Source organism: Manacus vitellinus, unplaced genomic scaffold (assembly GCF_001715985.3).
Source record: "Manacus vitellinus isolate BGI_N305 unplaced genomic scaffold, ASM171598v3 scaffold_4_pilon, whole genome shotgun sequence".
Taxonomy (NCBI): domain Eukaryota; kingdom Metazoa; phylum Chordata; class Aves; order Passeriformes; family Pipridae; genus Manacus; species Manacus vitellinus.
In genome coordinates, this window is record NW_021940604.1 from 26,595,076 (window position 1) to 26,620,358 (window position 25,283).

General features: G+C 33.8%; 1 protein-coding gene across 1 annotated transcript in view; it reads left to right on the forward strand.

Moving 5' to 3' along the window:
• The window catches only part of ASCC3 (activating signal cointegrator 1 complex subunit 3), a 264,177-nt gene that overhangs the window by 204,898 nt on the left and 33,996 nt on the right, over window positions 1–25,283 (forward strand). Inside the window, exons 31-36 of the mRNA XM_018078048.3 lie at window positions 3,274–3,411; window positions 3,515–3,635; window positions 7,047–7,179; window positions 9,702–9,827; window positions 18,956–19,067; window positions 19,340–19,474. Coding sequence (XP_017933537.1) covers window positions 3,274–3,411; window positions 3,515–3,635; window positions 7,047–7,179; window positions 9,702–9,827; window positions 18,956–19,067; window positions 19,340–19,474 — 765 coding nt within the window. The remainder of the gene's footprint in view (window positions 1–3,273; window positions 3,412–3,514; window positions 3,636–7,046; window positions 7,180–9,701; window positions 9,828–18,955; window positions 19,068–19,339; window positions 19,475–25,283) is intronic.

Genomic DNA, 25,283 nt, shown 5'->3' on the forward strand with positions numbered 1-25,283 from the left:
ATATGTGCAGGAACAAAGAAAATGACTACTTAGTAGTTTGAGAAAAATCTAGCTTGTTCAGAAATTAGAATAGAAAATATGGAAATATAGTTTACTTTTTAGAATAGATATTTTGGAATGCTACTAGAGTCCCGAATTGGTTTTCAAATGGTTTTTTTATTAAAAGGCAGATTCCTTATCAACCTAATATTAGGAACACAGGAAATATTTTTGGTTTTTTATCAAAAAAATCTGTGAAGGATAGCAAAACCTTTCAGCGTGGGCCCAATCCTACCTGTCCTGGAGTCCAGGGAAAAATCCCTCCTTGCATTAAGTTCCCTGCATTGGTGTTGTACGGGGGAGGGGGGGGTATGTCAGTACTGTGCATATTTCCTTATGTTATTTTTATATACTTATTTTCTGTTATTAAAGTATATTTTCTTCACCCTTCTATGAGTAAAACAACATTACAGTTGTTTTCAGAAAAATAAATAATAATTTAGTTATAAGAATGCAGAAATATTAGATTGGTTTTAAAATCACAGTGCTTTGTCTGTTTCTGGTTAATGAACCTATTAATTGTGCCATTATTTCCTAATAGAAAGTTATAATGTTCTTACACTGCATTGACCTAAGATAGTTATATTTTTAAATAAATTGTCCTGAGAATTTTAAGCCTTGGATTGTGCCTATGGGTAAAAGAGTTATGTTTATTACAATGATTTATATGAAAGTAAGGGGTCAGCTAAAAATGACTAGGATTCCCTGCTGCTAAAATGACAGGATCGTAGTACATGCGCCAGCTCTCCTGCTAAGGGTTCTTTAGTTTTCCTGTGGTAAATTATACTGCTTTGCAGGTATGACTAACAGCACCACAGGCCACCGCTGTAATACAAGTCAGAGGGGAAAAAAATAACCACCACTGATTGTAAAAGCAAGAAGAACATCTCTGAATAAATTCCCAGCAGTGTGAATTTAGGATGTTTTATGCTGGCAACTATATGGCAAAGAGGCTTATCTCAGGTTCTGTACTGAAAATTACTCACACTGTAAAACTGCATGTGCTGAAGGAGCAGTCTAATCACTATAGACTAATCCAAATCAGCTAATTTGATCCCCGTACTGCTCTAGAGGAAAAGGGAGTTTAGATTCATTATTTTCCCAATATCACATTCTGCTGATGTGAATAATGGAATAAATGTCATTGGAATTGGTTTCTTCCATTACATTAAAGACATAACTATCATGAGGTGCTGATTCTTGACGGGGAGAAGAAAAATTAATTCAGCAATCTTTTACCAATTTTTGAATGCAGAAATTGAGTAAAATGTAAATGTATTCTTCTTGTTCTGTTTTGTTTATTTTTCAGATATTTACCAGTTTTGTTTTCTATTTTTTCATCTTAATATCCTGCCAAATATATACATATAGCTATTATTTCTCAAAGTATCTCTTTAGACATGGGGAGCCTATGCAGTACTAGTACCACTCCATAAATCCATAGCACAGAAAACATTAATGAGTTTGATAATATTTTTAGTATTTTATGTTGATGGTCATAATTGTAGAGAAAATGGTGTATGTGTTCTCATTAGCTGTTTTTTAGTCTTAGAAGCAAAACTCTTTAGAATGGGTCATAATTCATGTTGTCCACACTGCAGTCACATGTCTACATGTTGACTAGAGAAATCAAAGGTTTGCTGATTGTATCTTGATAGATAAACTTTATCCTTTAACATATCCTCAAATTGATTGATCTGTCAAAACTTGAACGTGTTTTTTTTTTCAGTTGGGTTCTCTGTTACTTCCACTTCTTTGTGGTTCTGTTAGTCAATACTGCTTCAACAAATAGACTTTTTAAATGCTGTGTAATTTGCTCTTCCTAACAAAATTGATTGATTTACAAAATCCATATTGTTTGTTCATTTTTTTGTTTTAAAATCCTCAGTATGGACTGTTGTATTCTCCACCTTTTTTATACCTCTTAAGGATTCTTTGTATAATAGTAGTATCATCTTACATGAGTTTAGATATATGAATAATCTTATTCACATTAGGGTCTGAGAATTATAAAACCCAGGAAATATTTAGAGAGGGTACGGTTTTAAACATCAGAAGTGCAACACCTCAGAGTCCAAAGTAGAAATGAAGATATCACTGCAGTCAAGCAAGTATCATATTTTGGTACTTTGGGATACTCAGTCTGAGATGAGACTGAACACTGTGTCCAAATTTTTCAGTTACCCTGACTAATTTGTTCTGCACTGCTATTTTTTCTCTAACCATGACTATACCTCCTATGTTAACCATGAATGATGCTGCCCATAAGTATGCAATATCATCATGCCACTGCTGGTGGCACCAGGAAACCACTAATAAGAGCATAAATTTTAAAGTTCCTGGCTATAATTAAATTAAAATCACATAAAATAATAAACGACCTTAGAAATAAAACAATAAAAGGAATATTGAGGGATAAAATCACTAAACAAGACAGTTTTGTTCATTATTACTGAGAGGCTTTTCACAGAGGTCATCTACAGAAATAAATAAGTTTATTATCAAATTTACTACTTAAAAATGTAGGCAAAAAAGATAGTTAAAACAATAGTACTTAAAATGATTCCAGGTAGTCATCGACATGAGGTTTGAAAAATTAGAAATAAAAATAGCTCTTGTCTGGACTTCTAAAAGTTTTAAATGAATGCAATAAATGCTGGGTTTCACTACAAGGTTTGAGTCTATAAATTACAAACTCATACTCAAAAAAAATCAAAATTAATTTACATTTCAGCATGTGAAAAAAAAACCTTTCTTGTGAATAATAACTGCAAAATTATCAAACTGAAGAACTATGTCTGTCTTTTCAAAGGCATTAAAGAGAGCCAAATTTATTATGTTACTGGTTGCAGGGATTTGCTATGTTTTTATACCAGTTCTAACCCCTTTGATACTAGGGATTGCATTAAACAAACACAGAACAGAATGCACAGCATTTGCCAGACCTGTCAAGATATTTTCAGCATTTTCATTTCCTTGTCTGTGTTACTTAGCATGTCAGTAAAGTCATGTGCATTTCCTATTCCCCCCTTATCATTAATATAAGTATTTTTTTAGACTAAAACCAGACTTTTCAGAGACTGAAGAAGGCTCTGTTTTCCTGTTTGTATAAAGAGCACTGAGCAAATTATCCTTGCTGAAAAAAAAAAAAAGGAAAAAAATAACAACAATCCTAAAAGTTTAAAATTTCTGGGTAATCTGTTTTAAAACATGAAATTATTCTTTCTGTTACAGATGAATGACGTTATAGTGACAGTTAGAGATTCAAATCTGAAGCTGACACTTGCTTTTGGAATAGGCATGCACCATGCAGGTCTGCATGAAAGGGACAGAAAAACTGTGGAAGAACTGTTTGTGAACTGCAAAATCCAGGTATATGTGTTCTTTTTGAATCCTACCATAATGAGTTTTACATGGAATTTTAAAAGTTGGCTTTTTGTTACATAGACTTCATTAATCTTTCTTTCTGTCTTAGGTTCTTATTGCCACAAGCACATTAGCTTGGGGTGTAAATTTTCCAGCTCATTTAGTAATTGTTAAAGGAACAGAATACTATGATGGAAAAACAAGGCGTTACGTGGATTATCCCATTACAGGTACTGACATAAATTATGGAAATGTTCCTATGTTGAAATGTATTTTAATCATGTGCAAATGATATGAATTGTTTAGTAACTGATCACTGAAAATACCTAATCTGGATACAAACTAGGAGAGATGAGGAAAAGATTTCTTTGTTTAATGCAGTTGTAAGAGAACTCTTAAGATTTTATGTAATAATGAAAATGTTTCTGTTTTGCAAATCTTTTTAATGCTAAATTCCTTTAATGTGTATCATCCAAAATAGACATTAAACAATTAAAGAGACAATTTAGCTATGTAGTTAGTTATATAAAAGGAAGTCTTCATGCCTGCAATTTTTTTTTTTCATTTTTTAAACCTTTTCTAAATAGAAACAAATTTCCAACCGTAAACTTGGCCATGGTTTAAAACACAACAGTTGAATCACACATGTATGAGAAAATAAAGTGTTTACATAGTCACTTGACAGTAAATGAAAAACCTTAACTAGTCTAGTATGTTCACTGATGTAACGAATACTTCAAAAATAAGCAGCTAAATTAAATATTTGAATTTTGATCTTGACACAGACTTTTATTGCTTTCTGGCTCTGGTAAATTCATGTTCTGCAGCGTTTTCAACCAGCCTTAGAAAGTTAACCATGGAAGAACTTCTTTCAGAGTTCAGACAGGGAGAATATTTGTCTGGATGGTACTAAGCTTGAAGAATGAGGACAAGCTAAATTTATTCCAGGTTTCCTGTTCTGTTTCCCCTTTCTCTTTTCACAAGAGAAAGTTTATTATTAAATAATCCTATGCTACACTAGTGATGTATACACCTAAGGACAATCCAAATATTATTTGGGAAGTAAATAGAGAGGTTGCATCTTTTTAGTTATGCAATGTCTTTTCACCCGTGCACTCTTTTTCAGTAAGAGGAGTTTAGTAATGAAAAAAAGCTCAAACTGAAAATACTACAGGGGTTACTTCTTCAAGTAACCCATCATAGAGCTTAATTTAGTGGTTAGTGCTCTGCAGGAAACTTGGGATCAATTTCCAGACCAACTGTCTTGTTCAGAGATTCTGGTATGACCTGGGAGTTTATCCATGCACACTTGTATTCCGTGACAGGCTTTGGGTGATGTAAACTTAGTAGAAATAGTCTCGGCAGCGAAGTAGTATCTTGCTTGTGCCAACTGGAAGACCAGTGATGACTGACTTTATTGCTGAATGAGGAAAAGGGCCAAAGAAAGAAATCAACTGAAACTTTAAATTTTATGTTGAATCTGTGGGACTGTCAGAAATCAGTAATAAAGAAAATCAGAAACTCAATAAGCATTGGAGACTTTCTATGCTGTTTTAGAAACCTGTTGTACAGGTACTCACAAAGGCTTTAGGGAATGCTGATACTTTTACTCTTTATTGCCTTTTTTAATTCAGGCAACTTCAGCACTGGGAGTTCAATTCCTGCTTTTTCAATAAGACTTGGGATGGGGGAGGGAGTGGATGGAATACCACCATCTGTGATGGAAGCATTCAGATTTTGTTGTCTGCACTGCAACAGAAAATGCAGATTCTTTACTTTATGAAGAAACATGTGGTGTCGTTTGCGTAAAGCAGTTTTATTTTTAACTTTCTAGAGAATATTTGTGCATCTGGAATTTTTGTGGATAGGTAGCACAGTTTTGCAGCAGCAATAAAATGAAATGTAATTAATTTCTTTCTGAAATACTTCCAAAAATTTCCCAGTACTGTCTTTAATGCTGCCCTCAAGTTATGCCTTCGCTGGTCCATCGTGGTATTACTTGGTTTTCACTACCAAAGTTACCTTTCTGTTTCAGGAATGCATTTGGCTCCAAGGAAGCAGCTGAGGGCAGAATGAATCACTGTGGAGTGTTCAGTAATTTCAAAATTAGCAAGAATGCTTCTTTGAGTGAAGTCAGAGGTTTTGGGGAGGGCCTTTTCTCAGTTACCAGACATTTATTTAGTCAGCCAGTTGGATCATATTTAACATTTCAGGAGTTTAGTCCAGTGATTAAAAGCGGCCAAGGAACATATAGTCAGTAAAGAAAATATTGGGTTTGTATAATTACATAGTGGATATTGGCAAAAACAATTTCCTGATGCTTTTTAGTAAATCCATTTCCTATATGGTATTATGCACAATTTAATTTACCACATTAAAGTCGTTTCATCACCCTCCTGTGCATACACCTGTTCAGAAGCAGCAGATTTAAATAGTTTCATTTTTACATTTTAATGTCACTCCTAAACTAACAAAAGGAATATACTGATAAAAAACATTGCTGTCTATATAGCTTGTCAGTACATAAGTGAAAACATGTTACTAAAAACTCACCATTGGGTGTCTATTTCTCCTATAATGGTCCACTGATGTATCCCATTATCTCTGGATTTTCTTTACCCAGCTGAGCTTTGGGCCAAAAGCTTATTGATTCTGAACTCAAAGAAATCTCTTTTCAAAATGCCCAGTACTGCAAGCCACATGTTGGGCAGGTATGATAGAGCTCATAGGGAATAAACAAAACATAAAAAAGTTTTAAAATAAAGATGTAAAACTTACTTAGGAATTGCTTTCCATTGTTTCTTCTAAGTTAAACAGCAGTTGGAGGTACCAGAAAGGAATCAGAGCTCTGTTGAGCAGGACACAAAACAGCGTGTGCAGATGCACTTCTCAGATAAGACACAAACAAATAAATGATAAGCATACTTATCTTAGTGGGCAGCTAGCAAGTTGAGCATGTTTTGCATAAACTAGTATTTTCAATGTTCATAAAAGTCATTAACTAGTATGTGCAAGTAATGGTGTGTAGGCAGAGTAGTAGAGGTAAGCTTTAGCTGTATCAGCTTTTAAATTTGTATATTGTGATCTGATATAGGGACAACATAGGATATGAAACCATCTCTAATCCTGTGCTATTAACTAATGTAACTTGTCATGAAATTTGAGTGGTAAATAACATCGCATTCAGGAATTAGATATTGCCTTTAGCATTTTATCTCTCAAATACTCAAAACCTAGGAAATCGTATCTAGCAGAAAAGCTTGTATGAGAAACTTGTATAAATGTGAAGTCAAATATTTGAAAATTGGAAAATAATACACAGTTGTCATTGTTGCCTTCATGAGTTCTCTTACTCATCATCTTTAATTGCATATGACCAAATGTGGAATGGAAGGAGAGTAGATGTAGAATGGAAGGAGAGTAGATGAAATTTGTATTAGACATAAGCTTGGATTCTGTTGCAGTGGTGGTCTTTCAGTATGCAGGAGGATAAGTCTCTGCCAGAAAGAAGTTCATCATAAAGTTATCTGAGATAGAAAAAAAACCAAAAATCCTGTGTTGTATATTATACAGACATAAATACGTTTATTTATGCATCCAAGCAAATACATTTGGTTTATACATTGTTATCTCTTTGACAGATGTACTTCAGATGATGGGACGTGCTGGCAGACCACAGTTTGATGACCAAGGAAAAGCTGTAATTCTAGTTCATGATATTAAGAAAGACTTCTACAAAAAATTCCTTTATGAACCTTTCCCAGTGGAATCAAGGTAAAGATAAAGCAAATACTGCAAATGAGGGACAGAGGAAGTGGAAACAAAATTCCTGTGCTGGAAAACTCCTACATATTGGAGTCAAGAGGAAGATAATTTTCAAAAAAATATTACCCATCTTTACCCATCTTTCTCTCCTGAGTTTTCAAGCATTTTTGAGCTCTTCAGTCCATTCCCAAATAATACTACAAATACGTCTCTGGTTCAGGTGTTGTCTCAGACATGTAAATGAGAACACAAACTGCTTTGAAGGGCAGGGTTTAGGACAAGTATACATGATTATCAGAGCCCTCTTCGAAATTCTGTGACAAATTCTTAATAGCAAAACGTAGGTGAGTTTCTAACACTTTTTACCTAGAGTACTTGTATCATTATAGATACTACATTCTTCAAAATTTCACAAGTTCAACGAGAAATCTACATGGTGTAAACTCTTACTAATACACTTTCAACATATCTTTCCTTTCAAAATTTTAAGATTTTTGTCAGAAATGTAGAAACACTACCTTTTTGCAGCCTCTCTGAACTTAGTTTGCTGTCTGGCGTAATGTAATTTGTGCCTTGGTTTTGATATTTTTAATATTCTTAGTTGTTCAACTAGAAGCTCAACTCCTGTAGATGCATGTTTCATGGAGGATTTCTCAGACATCTGATAAAGCATGAACATTACTGAAAGCTTTTCTCAGTGATGAAGTATTGTTCTCCTAAGGAAACTTCATCCCTCAACATAAGCAATAATGGGAGCTTTATTCTGCTCAGGAAATTTGTAGGAGCTTGAGAGTGCAATCCACCTATGAAATGTAGTGGAAATGGACTGGTGTATTTGAAAATTAACTTCTGTGGTGCACAGACAGACACATAATTTTTTCAAACAGAAAATGTGGAGACATACATTTCATTTCCTTAGGAAACCACACTTTTTAACATAGAAATTTCATTTAGCACAAAAGGCTAGGAGTTGCACTTCTTCAAAATGATAGCAAATAAGTCAAAAGAGTGGTGTGATTAAAATATTGATGATATATCCAGACTGCATGGCACTAGCATAAACTAAGAAATATCTCTGTTCATTGGTAAGTGATGTTTCTAAATAAAGAAATCATATCTTCAATATAACAATAGTAATCACACCTTTTTCCTGTTGGGAAGACTATAAATAGTCTGGTTCTGGTAGCTCATTTTATGTGTATATATTTACTTTGTAACTTGATATATTCCATCTTTTACTATAAAGAAAGAATATTTGATAACCTTTCAGATGAAAATTCACATATTAATAACAATCTCCCTAAGTTCTGTGTAGGTTGTGAACCAATTAACTTAGATTTGTCTCGGTCACTTTTATGATCAAGTATTTGAAGAGGCTTCATGTCTTCAAAGAGAAACTATCTGAGTGTTTTGGAGGGGTTTTAGTTTGGAATGCTTTCCTATCTCTTCTGCCAAAGAGCAGATTTATCAGCTTTGTATAGTATTTCCAATTCGTAAAATTAAACTTAATATTTTTTTAATTAAAGTTTTTCATAAAAGCCATTGTCGGTGTATTAGTTGTAAGACTTGAGTACTCAACTCATATAACGGGCCTTGTGCTCTCCCTGATCATAGGCCTCAAACACCACACATTAGAAACAAAAGAAAAAGCACTCATTATTCTGGAATTGGATCATCTGTCCAGTTTCTGTTGGACAATCTGTGTAGAACACCTGCAGTTCTGACCTTTAGAAGCATTCAGTCAGTAGTATAGAGCAGTAAAACAGCTACTCAAGCCAAATTATTCTTTACTTTTAGCAAGAGGGAAAGAACATTGGGAAAAGAAAAAGGATTATAATATGAGAAAAATTAGATTGAACCTTAAGGATATTTGCAATTCTCTGATTGAACTCTAGCCAGGCATGATCTCATTAGATACCCTAATGGAGGTCTTTGTTCCATTTAATGACACAGTATTCTATTTTTTAAGAATGACTTTAACTGCTTTTGTTCTTCTGTGTTTTTGAGTTTAGATCTTTCTGGGTAAAAGTAGCTGCTCTTCTTTTTTTCTTTTTTTTTTAACATTGGATGAAGATGAGGCAAAATCTGGGGAAAGCAGTTTTGATGTAATTTTAATAACCCTCAAGTATTTGTCGAGTATTAGCTAAGCTATTGCCACTGTTTCATTTCCTGTTTGTCTTTCCAGATGATTCTCTATTGGATTAAACCAGCATGATCATATGGTCAACATACAATATTCACAAGTTACCACTGAGTAGCTCCATCTGAATACACTCCATGAATGACTTAAACTTGTGCATTCTTGGTCCAATCAAAAAATAATTTGAGCTTCATTCCACTATCATGTAAAGGAGATGACTGGCCTTGCAATTACGTTCCCCCTTCTTCCGCTCTTCTCTTTTACCAGAAGATAAATATATAGTATTTTCAGATTAAAAGTAATAAACCTTTTAATGGACAACTCTACAAAATATATTACCTGTCTTTGTGATTGTAAAGTCAGCTAAGTCCTCTTGTTTCCTGTTCTTCAGCTTGTTAGAAGTGCTGGCTGACCACCTGAATGCTGAAATTGCTGCTGGAACTATTACATCTAAGCAGGATGCAATGGATTATATCACCTGGACTTACTTCTTCCGTCGACTTATAATGAACCCAAGGTGAGTATACAATACAAATGCAATTTATTCTCAAGGTAACTTGAGGTTAGAGTTGACACAAAGGTGATCCGTCTGCTGTTGGAGCCTAGAATACTTAGCAGTCTCCAGTGTAGGAGCATTACTGGCCCACACATGGAATAAATCTTTGTGTGCACATTTTTTTATAATTTTTTCTCTAAATATAAACGCATTTTTTGGCAGATAACTTTACAGCTTGGTGACAACTATAAAATAGCCTTATTGAGAGGACTACATCAGCATCCCTAAAATAAAATTCCAGATTATCACATTCTTTCAGATATTGTATTTATAATGCAATTCTTTTTTTTTTTAGCTACCACATTGATGTGTTCTGCCCAGTTTTCTTTAGAAAATTTATTAAGACCTGGACTTTCCTAATAAATGAGAGAATAGCTATCAGCTGTTTCTCTGTGATAAGGTTTGCTTTCATTAGGGTATCCTGGTGAAACCATGTGTGCAATATTTTTGATGATTGCTATCATCCTGCCTAGCTCCAGCTGGTATGCAGATCATTCTGAGCTGTTCCAGCTATGTAGCCTGCCTTTGTCACAATGCTGTTTTGGGTAAATGGTATGTTACCTGCCGTGTGATCAATCACTCACCTGCCAAAATAATGTGGCAAATAAGGAATTAATCATTTAGATCACTGCATATTTTTTAATGTACTCCAGAATGTTGTATTTCTGAAATCATGTTAACATCCATAACATTTGGCCAGATTTTCAGCTGAGTTCTTTATGGGCAACTGCTGCTGGGAGCCTACAGGTTATAAAATAATTTTCTTTGATCCTTTTTAGTCTTTATTAGTTTTGAATTCTGAATCTAGTCCTATGCTGAGGATCTCCCACAAAACAAACAGAATTTCCATCTAGTCTTCTTGAGAAATAAAAGATGCAGAGTGTTAGAACTGTAAACTAAGGAAAACATATTCAGCCTTCTCACTTCATAGCTAACAAAATGCATACATTTATATGGAAGGTATTTCTCTTCTGAGAGTGACAAGCAGCTAGATTCTGATTTTGTGTAGGTTAGATGTTGTATTTTTTTAGTATAAAGAATAAGTATTGTTACTTTAAAATGTCTTGCTCTTGAATTACTGTGGTAAAGTTCTTTAGTTGATTTGATTTTGGCAAGCTTTGATCATGTGGTATCTGTGGTAGGTAGATTATTAAAGACACAACGTATAGCCCAGAGGTAAGTGTAGAATATAGAAATATCATTGTTTTAATTGAATAGGCAAGGTCTTCCCAATATAAAAGAAGGTTTCCACTGGAGGTTGGCATGTTGACTGACAGTCCTTTTTTCTCTGCAGTTTCTTTACTGTCATGGAAAGCTAAATCTGGAGTTATCAATTTCAAATTTAAAGCAAAAGTTCTGTTATTCTGAAAGGATTGTGGGAAGAAAATTGGGAGGAGAGGGGAAGAAAAAACCCATTTCATAATGAGATATAGAGCCTTCGTAGCGAAAAGCAAGATGAACAGATCTTGAGTAGTCATGACCATAATGCTAGGATAGGAATGTCTGTTGAAATTTCTAAAGAAGTTGGAGTCTTCCATTGGAACGCCACACATGCAGGTTGGAACAGTTCACAAATTGAGCTGCTTTACCCCCTGTGTCATCCACACGGGTACTCAACATTCCTTTTATATTTAGTCATGAAGGGAGAAAAATGAAGGATATTATTAATTCTCTCAAAGAGGTCACTTCTAGATACAAAGCACAAATGTAATGAATGTGCATGCATTCCATTCTTTGATAAGATAATAATATGAAGTTTCACCCAAAGTTACTAAACTATCCAGTTAGTAGTTTTCCTGGACCTACTATCTGGGGTATTTCCAGACCTCCTACAAGCCAAGCAAACAGTTCCAGTAGTCAGTGTTTGAATGAGATACATCCAAGGAAAACTGAAGTTTTATGAACAGAAGTCAGTGATAGTTGAGATAACTTTGAATAAATTGCAGTATGAATGGAGTTTACTGTGCCATAAATGAGCATATGAATTGATTGATATTATGAAACAAGAACTATTTGCAGCCTGTAATAATCCAAAGATTCTGGGGGTTATTTTTTTTCAAAAGAGTAGGGGCACAATTGCTGATTTTCGGTTTACCCAATACCCACTCAGTGTCACTTGATAGAAGTGTTCTTTATCATGTCCTACCCCAAAGCAATTTTGTTGACTTTCCACTGTGAAACAAGAACTATTTTCCAGACAGCAGGTGATTGTACCTTAGTAGTGAATAAGTAATTCCTATATGCATGATTATTAAATTGCCTTGGGATTCATTGGCATAAAAATCATTGCGTGTGATGCTGTAAATCCCCAAAATAATGGGGATTAGATAATATGCAGAAGATTTATATTCTCATTTATTGCCAGTTTTAGCTACTTGTATGTTAAAGCTGCATAAACAAATGTAGGATCATCCTATTCCCATCCAGTATCATAAAATGCCTTACAGAATGCTTAAAATTTGTACTGTTTAAGTAATGGTGATCCACGTTTGTTGTGAGATAGAGATCAAAGTATCCTTTTGCTCTAAGTGTCCAGGTTTCTTTGAAACATCAAGTCATTATGAAAGTTTTTCTGGCAAACTTGAGATAATTTGTTAAACTTGTGATTATTTTTTTTAAAGGTGTGGAAAATCTTTGCATGTTAAAATACTTCTTTTCATCAAACCATTTTAATTTTCTTGTTTGATGAACCTCTGTCTTTCAAAATCTGTGGAATGGGTTTTAATAGTCTAGTTGAGAGGAGCAATTCTGCTGTTGATTTGGGGGAGTAGAGTAGCTGAGTGCTAGTTTTGTTTAGAGGCACACCAACTAGTTGTGCACATGCTGTTCAGGAGATGATGTGCAAACAAGAGGGGTGGTCCAAATAAAACTGTTTATCAAAGTGTATCAGTCTCAATATCCAGAGTTTCTTCTCTGTTCTTCCCCATGTTAAGTCAAAGTTTCTGTGCTACTTCGGTCAAGTACTACAACATGTTCTCCTTTCCACGTAGAGCTGTGGTCGATATGTTCTTTACTTAGTCAAGGTCACACATGACAGATCAGTGAAGTATCCTGTTCTTTGCAAGGGGCTATTTTGACAGGTCCATCTATCTTCCTTCCTTGTCTGAAATGCCTTGATTATTTCATTCTTTTACCTTTATATAAGTTTATAAGCTGCAACTTTCTACAAAAGAGAAATGGCTATGGGAAACATTTTCTGTGAATCAGGTTATGATACTTTCCAGATACGTGTGCAGCAAAAGAGAAATAGAAATTTACAACATATGTAAAGTTAAGCAGAATCAGCTTTCATTTGGAAAGTTAATTTTTAGATATTCTGAGAGCACATATCACATCACTCTTAAAATGTGTGTGGCTATTTTTTTGTATTTATAAATATATATGAGAGTGCATCTGTGTACATGTACACACTTACAAAATCAGTTTTCTATGTAAATTCCTTGTGAAGACCTGAAAAAAAAATTTTATTAATTCATTCTGAGAATTATTATTAGGGTTTTTTTTTTCACTTTATATCAGTCTTACAAAGTTTTCTGGAGTGAATGAATAATACAGCATAAATTATAAATAAATTATCTCAGACTGCTGCTCTTATCATCATACACTTATGTTTTACTTTAAATTTCAGTTTCACAGTATGACTAGCTGAGCATGTGAATAAAACATCTGAATACAAATTGTAATTATATACTGCTCCAGTATAGTTTTCGGTATTGAGATGACAGGTAATATCAGGATAGAAGTCAGTCAGGATAGAATACATATGTTATTTCAGTGACCTAAATCACAGTTATTCGGAATCTTGGGGTTAGTTTGGAATTGTATCAGAACGGGGAATTACTGAAGAAAGTTAAATTAGCTAAGATTGAGATAAAATGAAAAAGTTTGGCAGTAGCTACTAAAAGAAGCTAGAACAGGCAAGTATATTACACTGCAGTAATTACCAATATTCATATTTTGAGTTGGTAAAGAGATATTTTGCAGGGTGGACTCTTCCTTTTACAGTGACATTCAGATCTATATGCATGCTCAGATACATATGCATTTATGTATATATTCCATAAATGACAGCTATAGACATTATTATGAATTTCATTCTTTTGAATTGTTAGGGTCACAGTGATGTGAAAAGTACAGGACTGTAGTTCATGGTATGGTTGTACCAAATATTCAGACAAATAAAGTTTTTCTGAGTCTGTCAGACAGGGAAGCCCCAGGGTGCTGAGCATTTGAGCCACCTTCTATTCCCCACTCTGCTGCAATCTTAGGTGAGAATACAAAGGTGAAGACCCCACGTATCTGCATTCAGAAAGCAAATTCACATAATTGTCTTCCTACTTCTGGGTATGATTTACCTGTACAAATTGACTGTTGGAATATATGATAGGAAAAAGAAATGTCCAATCAACATGTAAGGAAATGTACGTGCGTCTATTACCTCTCATTTCTCATCAACACATCTTGGGAGGTAAACTTTCTTGTAAATGTTATGATTAGAAGCACTGATGTGGAGGAAAATACCTTGATGATGTCAGAGAAGTTGGACTGGTTTTTTGTTCTTACATAGCCACAATGTACAGTATACTAAAAGCTGATTAAAGATAGCAGTGTATCTATTTCTCATACTTGGCATAAGCAAATATACAGATGCAAGAAAATATGATAGAAGTAAAATACAGAAAGACATAACTGTCTGCAGCATTTATAAACACTGTAATGCATTTTAGCAAACCAGTCATGGATTCCAGAATCAATCAGTAATACCTTAAAAACAGAAGTGAGTTGGTACATTGATTCATAGCTCTCTGGCTATGAAGGTTCATCAATTGTGCCATATATTCCATACCATTTCCATAGTACCATTTGAAGATGGCAGCTGCTGAAGGCCACAAGCTGATGAAAGTAAATATAATTGATGAATGCAGTAAAGGGACTTACAAAAAATTACTATCTATGCTCCTTCATACTTGTTAATAACAAAATTCTGCTTTCAGAACTGTAAAATCTCAGAAAGCACACTTTCTTGCTATAAACTAAATGCTGTGGATTCATCTTTTCATGCATTTGCTTCAAAAGACCTACTGGCTAGTTTTTTCTTTTAATATTTTTGCCTGACTCTGTCACCAATTTTCATTATGTGTGTCACCATTACTACCGTATAATCTGAACATAAAAAACATGGTGCTGTAACAAATGACTTCACAGCATTGACAGTTATAGCAGGACCATTTCAAGGCTGATGAAAAATTTCCCAGAGAGATCTCAGGTCAGGTTTACATAAGCTAAACAGGAAATGATTGCCACCATTCACATTAAATCCTAAATATTTTGTGTAACTTCATCTACATTTTATGTTCCTGCACGTCTCTCTGTCTCTCTCAGCTGATGAAATTCCACACTTCCTTAGATTAGAGAAATAAGTTCATGTTTCACAGTTTGTTGTTCTTGCTAAGCTCTACAAGGTTTGGGGATTTTAAATATGTTTTTAAAAGAGAATAAAAAGTTCCTTCAGCTTTTGATTTGTTTAAATTTTACATACTTTGTAAATTTTTATGATACCTAGGGGTTTGTTATTGCTTTTTCCCTATGGACTACTAATGGAAGTTAGCCTGTCTAGCCCATGTGCTAGATGCTATTAGGATAAAACTGCCTTTGACTTTCACACCTCTCAGGGGACGAGTAATTGTTGTGTTCAAACAGCCTGTAATTGTGATCCCGCTGGCTTTCTCAGTGCGCTTCTGGCTATTAGAATCATTAAACAACTCAGCACCTGTTAACAGCATTGTAAATATTCAACCCTGCTTGTGTGCAGGTTGAGTCCAATATAGGAGAAGGCTTACAGAGCCCAGCCTCATAAATTAGAGCTTCTGACAAGTCAATTATTGTGAAACTGGGCTTCACTGTGAAATAAATGAAATGGTGTGCTGATAAAAAGGTAGGCTGTCTGTTTATAGCAAAGGGAAAATAATGACTAGATGATTCAATGCAGTGAGCATGAAACTGCATTGTTTTTATTCTTTATCTGTAATTAAATAGATAGGTAATATGGCTTCATAGAGGAACTCAGGTACAATGCAGGTTTTATACTTGGAGCATACCAACATGCAGAATTCAACTTGCATTTATGCCTGCACATTGAAAATACTGTCTAATGTCATGATACCTCTGTTTACACCAATGATTTTAACACAGTCTTTGAAGATGAATGGCTTTGATTTTTATTAGGGGAAAATGTGCTGAATTACCAAGAAGATCCTGTGGGTGTGCTCAAAATTATATTTACCCCATTGCAAACAGTAGTTAAAACATACTGGTACCACTTCACTCAAGATTGCAAACCATTTAAAATTTTTCTTTACATTGTTTTATTTGTAGTAGGCAGCTAGATATTTACTGCTTTGAAAAAAAAAATTACCAAAAAGCTGCAAATTTAAAATTCACATAATTTTTAAAAGGCATTATAAATGCCTTTTATGATTATAACTTCAATGTTAAATATTACAGATTAAGCAGAGCACAAGATAAAATCTGTTTGAATTAGTGTCTTAAATTTAAGTCCAAGTAAAGAATTTCAGCGTACTGCCCATGTTTCTTCCTTTGTTTTATCAGTATTAATCATCAGTGTTATGGTACTGCAAATAAAAGTGCTGAAATTATATGGTGGAAGTCTGAATACCATGACAACAAAGTGCCTTAATTATAAGCATTTCAGTGGTGTTCTGTTCAATTTAGAGAAAAATACTAATGAATTATTTGTGGTTTAGGTGTATGAAATAGAAAATATTTTCACATCCTTAAACAAGTTATCTAGCTAATTTGCTCAATTATTTTCAAAAGGTAAACAAAATTTTACAAAGTGATTTCTGCTAATAAGCAGAGACTAAATGTTTTCAGTGGTGTCAGGCAGATAAAAGGAGCAGGTGGAATTATTTACCGTTTTGTATGATCACTGTATTACTTCAGTAAATTTAAAAGGGAACTCATGAAAATTAGGTTGCATCAAAAATACTATTAAAGTACTTTTTCTACAAGAAGTTTTCTTTGCATGAGGCTGATAATATATGGCTGTCTACCATATAAAGTGTTTTAGTCAATACAAATATTTCTCTCAGTTTGTTTTGGATTTGGACAATAGCTATGTTTTAAGCATGACCCCATATAAAATGTCAGAGTTGAATACTCCACTGCCATATATCTATGCTTTGTTGTTGTCTAATGTAGCTGACTGCTATCAGAACAGATTTTTGTAGTCTTTTTCTTACGGTAGTACTCTTTTACTCCTACTTCACCCAATTATAAGTAAACATTCAAAGCTTCACAGAATTAATCCCATAATTTGGAATTAGTAACAAGAGGAAAAAAAATCTGGAAATTACAAGACTGCTATTTAGCATTCAGGCTTTTTAAGTTATGATACTGCTATTTAAAAAGATAAATGTTAAAAACCTTGTTTAAGAAAATAATAGTGCAAATCAGATTCTGTAAATAAAGCAGTTATGGAAGAATGTTTGTAGTGTATAAAAATGCAATTCCATCTTTTGAAATTTGCAAACAGCAGCATTATAGTAAATGAAATCGAGCTTAACTCAGAGAATGGGATACATCTGCCCAAATATAGCATCAACAACTGCACTGGTTGTCTAAAGTTCTTTCTTTTTTCATCAGTGATTACATTTCACCGCATCCTAAAGCAGATCTTAAAATACTTCAGATTAATAGCATTCTGCAAGCACATATTCCTTTCAGTTGGTAATAAGGGGAGTTAAAAAACTAACTCAGGTGCAGCTGTAACTTTGTAAAATTGGCTAAAATTAATCTCGGCAGTGTTTTACAGCCAGTTGTTCACCTGCACAAAATAGCACTGAAAGAACCTACTCTCCTTTACAGCATGTGGTATTGTTTCAAGTGGAGATGCTGAGTCCATCATAACAGTAGGAAGTCTTAGTAAAGCAACCAGTTAGAACAAAGTAGCATCTTTCATCATTGCTCAGTAGTCTATTTGTGCGACAGTATTTGACAGAATTAAATGAGCGGGGACTAACTTTTTTATTGTTGTTTTTAATATTTCAGTAAATCATCAATTTTTTTTTGTTTGTTTGAATTCTGCTTTGAAATTGCATGATTTAATTGCTCTGCTTAAATTCGGAATTTTATACCTTTCTGAGCATGCTCAGTTTTTCTTTATTGCTCATTGAACTTAATTGTTAGTTTCTGAATTGGTGTCTCTGTTGAATCAAGGACACAAGTTCTTACTGCATTTTTGTCTGGAGTAAAAGTTCTCACTGCACTTATGTTAGTTTGTGTGAGTAAAAATCTATTAATGTGCCTTAATTCTACAGTTAAAGAGTGCAAACTTCAGTCACCGTGTCTTTTTTATAGGCTGGCATAAAAGTATGAACAGTTTTCCTTCACACAGAAGACAAAGAGCCTTTGTGACTATGTAGTTTACCTAAACATTTTACATGACAGTGAATATGTGAAGTAACCACATTGACAAATACCTTATTCTTTTTTTTAGCAATTTTAACTTTGAGAATAAAATGACACAGAAATATAACAACACTAACATTTAGATTGGTGTAAGTTTAATTTTTTAAGAGATGTCACTATATGCCTAGTTTTTACTTTCAGAGTTCCAGGATGTAAGAACAGTTGCTCTCCTGGGTGGGTTTTCTTTCTTTCTCTTGAAGTTAAAATGCTGGTACTTGTGTTAATATTGCTTGTCCACTTTCATGCTTATCAGGAAAGTGTACTTATGCAATCAGGAAAATTTTCCCACTAACACAATATAGCCAGTCCAGTTCTGTTTGTATCAACCTTTCTCTTAATAGACAGATAAATTGCCATCTTTCCATATGTACATGCTGGTCTTATGTTGGCTACTACCACAAACCGTTTAAGAATTATGAATTTCTTTTTAGTCTTTATAAGATAATAGTTTTGTGTTTAATTGTTTAATGTGGATAGTTGCTGTTCCAAGTATGAGTGTTTTGTAGAAGCCTTGATAGTTTTCTTACAAGACGTTATTGTTAGAAATCTTCAGAGTGTAAAAAATATTCATGTAATGCATCTGTTTTCAATTTATCTAGTTACTATAACTTGGATGATGTGAGCCATGACACTATGAATAAGTACCTCTCAAGCCTTGTTGAGAAATCCCTGTTTGATTTGGAATGCTCCTACTGTATTGAAATTGGGGAGGTAAGACTAATCTATGCCTTACAAGATTCAGTAAGATACGTGCTCCTAAAAGTTGTGAACAGCAAGATACATGCTCCTTGATTTGAGATGTTAGTTTGTCTATGGAGCTCTTTGTAAGGCATATGTTGAAAATTGTTGTGGCTAAAGTATGATGCTAAATCATTTTTGCTGTTCTCTCTTTTAAAGTAGTCTTAACATATTTCACAGTTATGTAGGAACCCTTAATATTGAACCACTTGGCAACCACGTATATTTGATTCCTCTTCTAACAGGATAATCGCAGCATTGAACCTCTGACATACGGCCGTATTGCTTCCTATTACTATTTGAAGCATCTAACCATTGGGATGTTCAAAGAGCAGTTGAAACCTGAAAGCAATATTGAAGAATTGCTCTTAATTCTGACAGTAAGTGCTGATATTTTCTTAACTTTAACATGCATACTTTTTGACTCTTTAAAGACAGAAGTGTATGAAAAAAACGCCCCAAAATAAGGAAAAGCCTTTCTTTCCTGATCTATAATTTAATTTTTTATTGTTTTGAGAAATATACCTGAATAATTTCTGATCTTTCAAGTGTTTCATCAAATCAGTGCATCAATATTAATTTATACATTTCTTTCTCTTCTTACGTCCCTTTATAGGGACAGGATCTATACAAATCTGATATTTGTCCTTTCTAAGTTAGGTATAATACTAAAATGCCAGAGTAATAACTGTATGTCCTAAATCTGTAGCAGGACCATCACATTGCCCTGGGACAATCTGGAAGATACAGCAACTTTAAGAATTAAGGGAAACACATGGGAAAAACCTCTTTCCTAAAATGTCTCCTTATCCTTTTCCCAGACACCTCATGATCCTTGAGGTCATAACCTGAAATAACATCATTTCATACTGTTAGTTTAGTGACTGTTTAATAGACAAGTACAATGCAAGGCCAAAGACACAGTGTACAATGCACTGTGTTGGTATTACATTCTCACCATAAAAGAATCAGGGTTTACTCTGTTTTCCTTTTTAAGTACTTAAGTAGTTATATCTACAAAATCTCCTTTTTCAAAATGCTGTAACTACTTGTACACATGTACTTGAAAACAAGAAGTGCCTGAATATTATTCAGGAAAATTTATTTTTGCCCACTTATGATTATAGTCTCTGTTACATTATATACATTATACAAGTGGCCCAAATTCTGTAATATTCTGACTTCCAAGTGTTAACTTCAAAATTTAGAGTCCCATCTTGCAGTATTTATGTATATAACTTTTATATTCATTATTGTTTTGACATGCTGCCAAAAACTCTCTTAGGAGAAATACAAGAAGAAAAGTTAAAACAGTGCCATTCAACAGTTTGCAACTCAACAAAACCTGATCAGCATTTTATGACACTGGGAAAACCACTTTTCTAATACAGAGACTTTTCTTTCTGATAAATTTAAAATTACTTGCTGCAAACATTCAGAGTTACAGCTCAGAAATAAAGGCCACAGTAATATTTTATAATGGAAAGTGTTAGACAGCCTAAATAGGAGAATTGCTATCACTGACCCTGCAGTATCAGTAGTTCTCTTGTCAGAAAACATTGCAATTATATTAAATGAAATTCAGTGTACTCATCTGAATTCAAAATGATAATCATCCACAACTCCTATATGTCCTGTATGTAAAATAACTGAAATTTTAGGAAGAAATGTCCACATGTGAACAGAAGTTAAATAATACAATATTGAGTATTCGAGATGAGAGCTTTACTCCAGCTGTCATTAAAATCTCTTCTCTCTAGAGAAAATTTTCTCCACCTAGAAATGTCAGGATTTTTTTTTCTGATAAAATTGGGCAGGGAAAGTTTGAGAACAGCATTAGCAGAGATGGCATTATGTAACACTGCCTAAGCTAGTGAGCAGTATATGGAAGACGAATGATGGAAGCAGAACCTAGTGTTCCATGTCTTAAGTCCTCATGTATTTGAACTGCTTGCATTCAGGAAGTGCAAAAATAAATGGCAAATATTTCTGTGGTAGGTGAAACCTAGGACCCTACTATTAGGCAGAGATTGTAAAATTTTAAATTTATTAAGCTTGCTTTAATTCTTTCTAATTTTTTTCCCTAGAAATATAGTCTTTGAAGCTGTCCATTTACAATCCTAAGAGGAATGAGACTAAAAATAAAATTGCTTAGGGGTCAAAATGTGCCACATGTCAATTTAAAAGACGAAAAGGATATATGAATGCTGGATGCCATTAGAGCTGGCAGTGTTTGCTTACTTTTTATGGGGATGTTGATTTTCATAATTACCAGTGGAACTACTGTTCTATCTTGTTGAAGGTGTAAATTGAAAGGATTTTTTTCAGTCTGATGTAGTGTTGAAAAGAGTTGCCATTTCAACAGTTATCGCCAAGGATTTTTTTTTCCCCTAAACACTGTGAATTAATGAGTTTTATAATTACAGCAGTTGCTTCACACCTCTATTGTTAACCAATGACATTACATCTGCCTCACTCCACTATTGCCCTCCTCCTTCTTATTGAAGCATTTAGCAGTTTTGGCAATAGGGAATTACATGGCATGGGGTAAGTAGTCTAATTAGGTATAAGTGAAAATCCTGAGGGAAAAGGATGTTTAAAAAGTAATTTGAAGAATCTCTTAATGATGCTGGAACTGAAAGCTGTAGCTCTAGTACAAAAAGGTCTGTTATCATTACAAAACATAATTATTACTGTGATTATTTTCCTGATCACTCAGTTTTAAAGTTTTGAATTTTGGACTGTGTTTTTTAAAAATAACCATTGGAGCATTTCTCACGCAGTTGCAGGATTTTGTAAATGCAACACTTATTATTTGCTGGCATTTTTCATAATCTTGCAAACCTTTAGACATTTACAAGTTGTCTGATGTATATAAGGAAGGCAGAAGTGAACAATTTTAACAAAGAAAATCATGATTTTTTGGGTTTGAAATGGGATAATGACCAAATATATATGGAATTTGAAAAGGAGCAAAAGTTTGTTTAAAACGAAACGAGGAAAAAACAAGATTGCCTTCAAGAATTCAGAAATTTAGGATTGGATTAAGGGGTTGAAATCTGAGTTTGATTAAGGGATTTTGAGTTTCAGATTGATACTTTTCCATGCTAATGGAAGTGTTCAAACATCAGGATTGTTCACCAGTGAATTGTCAAGGAATCTTTACAACTCACCTGAAAAAGTAGCTTTGAGTCATCCTGTTTCTGCTGTTGGTGGATCTCTCAAAAAAGTCACTCAACAGCAAGATTTGTTTCCACTTAGTAAAGGCTACTCGTAGTCTTCTGTGGTGCCTGTTCTTTTCTCTGTCTTTATTTTATCTTTTCATTTGATCATCTGCCAGCATTTTGCAAGATCAAATATATTTTTTTCCAGTATGCTGTACGGGTTGAGGTATTCATAAAATGAACAGGGAAAGGGCACATAAGAACAGCCCCACAGTCATGTTGGAAGTATACAGTAATAAGTGATTCAAATAGGTGGGTTACAATCCCCTCACGCTTTCCCTGCTCCTCTTGGATTCAGTTACTTTTGTCACTGACTTGTGCTAGTGGATGTGTATTTTTTTTCTGAGAGAAAATGTTTGATGATTTTCCATAGAGCTTTCTTTAAAACTTTTCTAACCATGCTCAGACAGTAGCAATCCAAATGAGCTTAATCACTGTTGAGTTATGGTGCTTCTTGCATTAAGTATTATTGATGAGAAAGTGTTCATGAATTATTACTGACAGGCTGGATTTCCCTGAGGTACCTAAAGACTGTTTTCTTTTATTCTGAAAGTTAGGTGCAGAGATTAAAACAGAGATCTAGGTAAAAAACAAAGAGATACTTTGGGGTGATTCTTGTCTTTTTCTACACAAATGTTTTTAAAATCAAATAGAGATTAGTCGTATCTTGATGAAAAAAAGTCTGTCTTGATGATTGATCAGGATTGTGATGGCTAGATCTACTAGTTTTGTGATTTTTGGTGACTTGTTAGTATACTTACCTTGTTATCTGGTTAATATTTCTATTTACAGAGCAAATAATTTGTCATGCCTGTCCCTACCAGACAGTAAAGAAGAGAACATTATTACCGTCTTTCATCCCTTGTTTTATCTGCATGTTGTCCTTGATTTCTGGTTTTTTTTATTCGACCTACAAAAGAAAACTAGTTGTTTTTCATGTGTCTACTGCTGTCTTTCATGTAAACTGGTAAGAGATAGGTTTCTTTTGTTAAAAGCTTTCAGGGAGCTTAGAGACAGAACAAAATGGTATTTGTGTTATAGCGGGGCATACATGTCTGTCTTTCTGTGATGTAAACATGGACTTGAAAGTTTTTTATCCACATACCTCTTCCCTATATTTCTTTCTGAAAATTGATATGGTCACACTGGCTTGTATTAAACTAAGTAATTTGGAACTCAGCAGAAAATCTGTCATTGCTGGAGTCACAGATTTGGAAGGTATAAGGAGGAAGTTCATAAAACAGGCACTCTCCATCCCAGATAATAGATAACAAAAGAGTAAAGTTATTAATGCCTTATCTGTCTTTCATTGCCCATTAGATATTTGTACAATGAGATTCTAGATAACTCTATTAACCTGTGACTTTATTTTCTGTTCATCATCATTGGCACTAAGCAGGGAAATATGTGAGTCTTTGTGAATATTTACACTCTCAGTCTAAAATAATTTTATTTCCATATCACAATTTTATTGCTGGTTTGGTCTCCCATTAAGGGACCACAAAGGTTTCTGACTCAGTGATAAACCATCTTTTCAACAGGTCCCCAGTTAGGCACCAGGGAAGGGCAAATTAATAAATTACAAAATTACTGTTCAAGAAGAAGCAAGTTTTTTGTAACATTTTCCTGCAAGCCACGGCAAAAAAAATTGCTTTTAGGATATTTTAAGATATTATATAAAACTGGGTTTCTGCTCTATAATAATTGCAGAAAAAAATCAGATTGTTTTTCCTAAGTCAGTAATTTTCTACTTTAAAATTACATTTGTGTTTAATTTAGAAGAAAAGAAAGGTGCTACTATGAGTTTCTTCAAGGCATAAAAGCACAGCAAGACTATATTCATTACGTTACTCTTTTTGAATATGACATTTCAGTGTCAAGAATAGAAATACTTTATAATGTAAAATTTATATCAGATGAAAATCAATTACGTTACATGCTAACCTTTAAAGAACTTCCATATTTGATTTCACATCTGTCGTACTCTCTCAACAATATGAACATGACTGCTGTGGACACTTTGCAAATAGAAAGAGGCCTCAGCCATTATGCATATTTTAGTGACCCCTTGTAATAGAAGAAAACTGTTACCTCTTACCATTAAATCTTTTCTTTGCAATAAATCCATACCAAGGACTGTTCAATGCATAAATTTCATCCTAAACATAGGCATTCCCAGGATCATTTACTTAATTTTTATGCATTCTATATTCTCTGGATTTTAATATTTTAAAACATTTGTGCTTCAGTTCCCACTTGAAACATCCAGATGGTATCACAGTGTGTTTAATAAAATAGTTTAAATTTGAAAACAGTGTTTGGGTTCATGAAAATAAAACAAAATGTTATAGTCGATTTTAATAGCATCCAAATTTGATATTCAAAAATATCTTGTACGTAGCAGAAAAAGTACTTATATGAATACTCACACACTCAATTAGTCTTGAGTTTTCTCTAGTCCCAGTAGATGGAGCAGTTTTTAATGTTACAGTAATAATTGGATATACTAATTTTTTTTTAACATCATGACACAGCTGTTTCCTATTTTTCTTTTTCCAAAAGATTGTTTGATTTTTAGTTTGAAAGCATCATATGCTGCCTGCCTTTCCAGAAAAACACAGTCCATTGGTAAATCAGGCTAACAATGCCCACCACTGACAGCTAACTGAACATGGCATAAGTCTTCCATTTTTATGGCATCAATAAGAAAGAATTACAGTCAAAACCAGAAAATATAAAACTCTCCCATCTCCAACATGCATGACTTTCTAACCTCGGATTAACAGATCTCCTTCTTTTCTTGTCCAGTCTTCTTACTCAATTTCTGTCATTATGTGCCAGTTTAAAAAAAAAAAAAAAAAAACCTGAATCGATATTCAGGAAATTTAAAACCCATTTTAAAGTTGTAGTTAAAGGTTTTTGACATATATTTCCCATGAGGAAGGCCATAAAACAAAAACTGTTA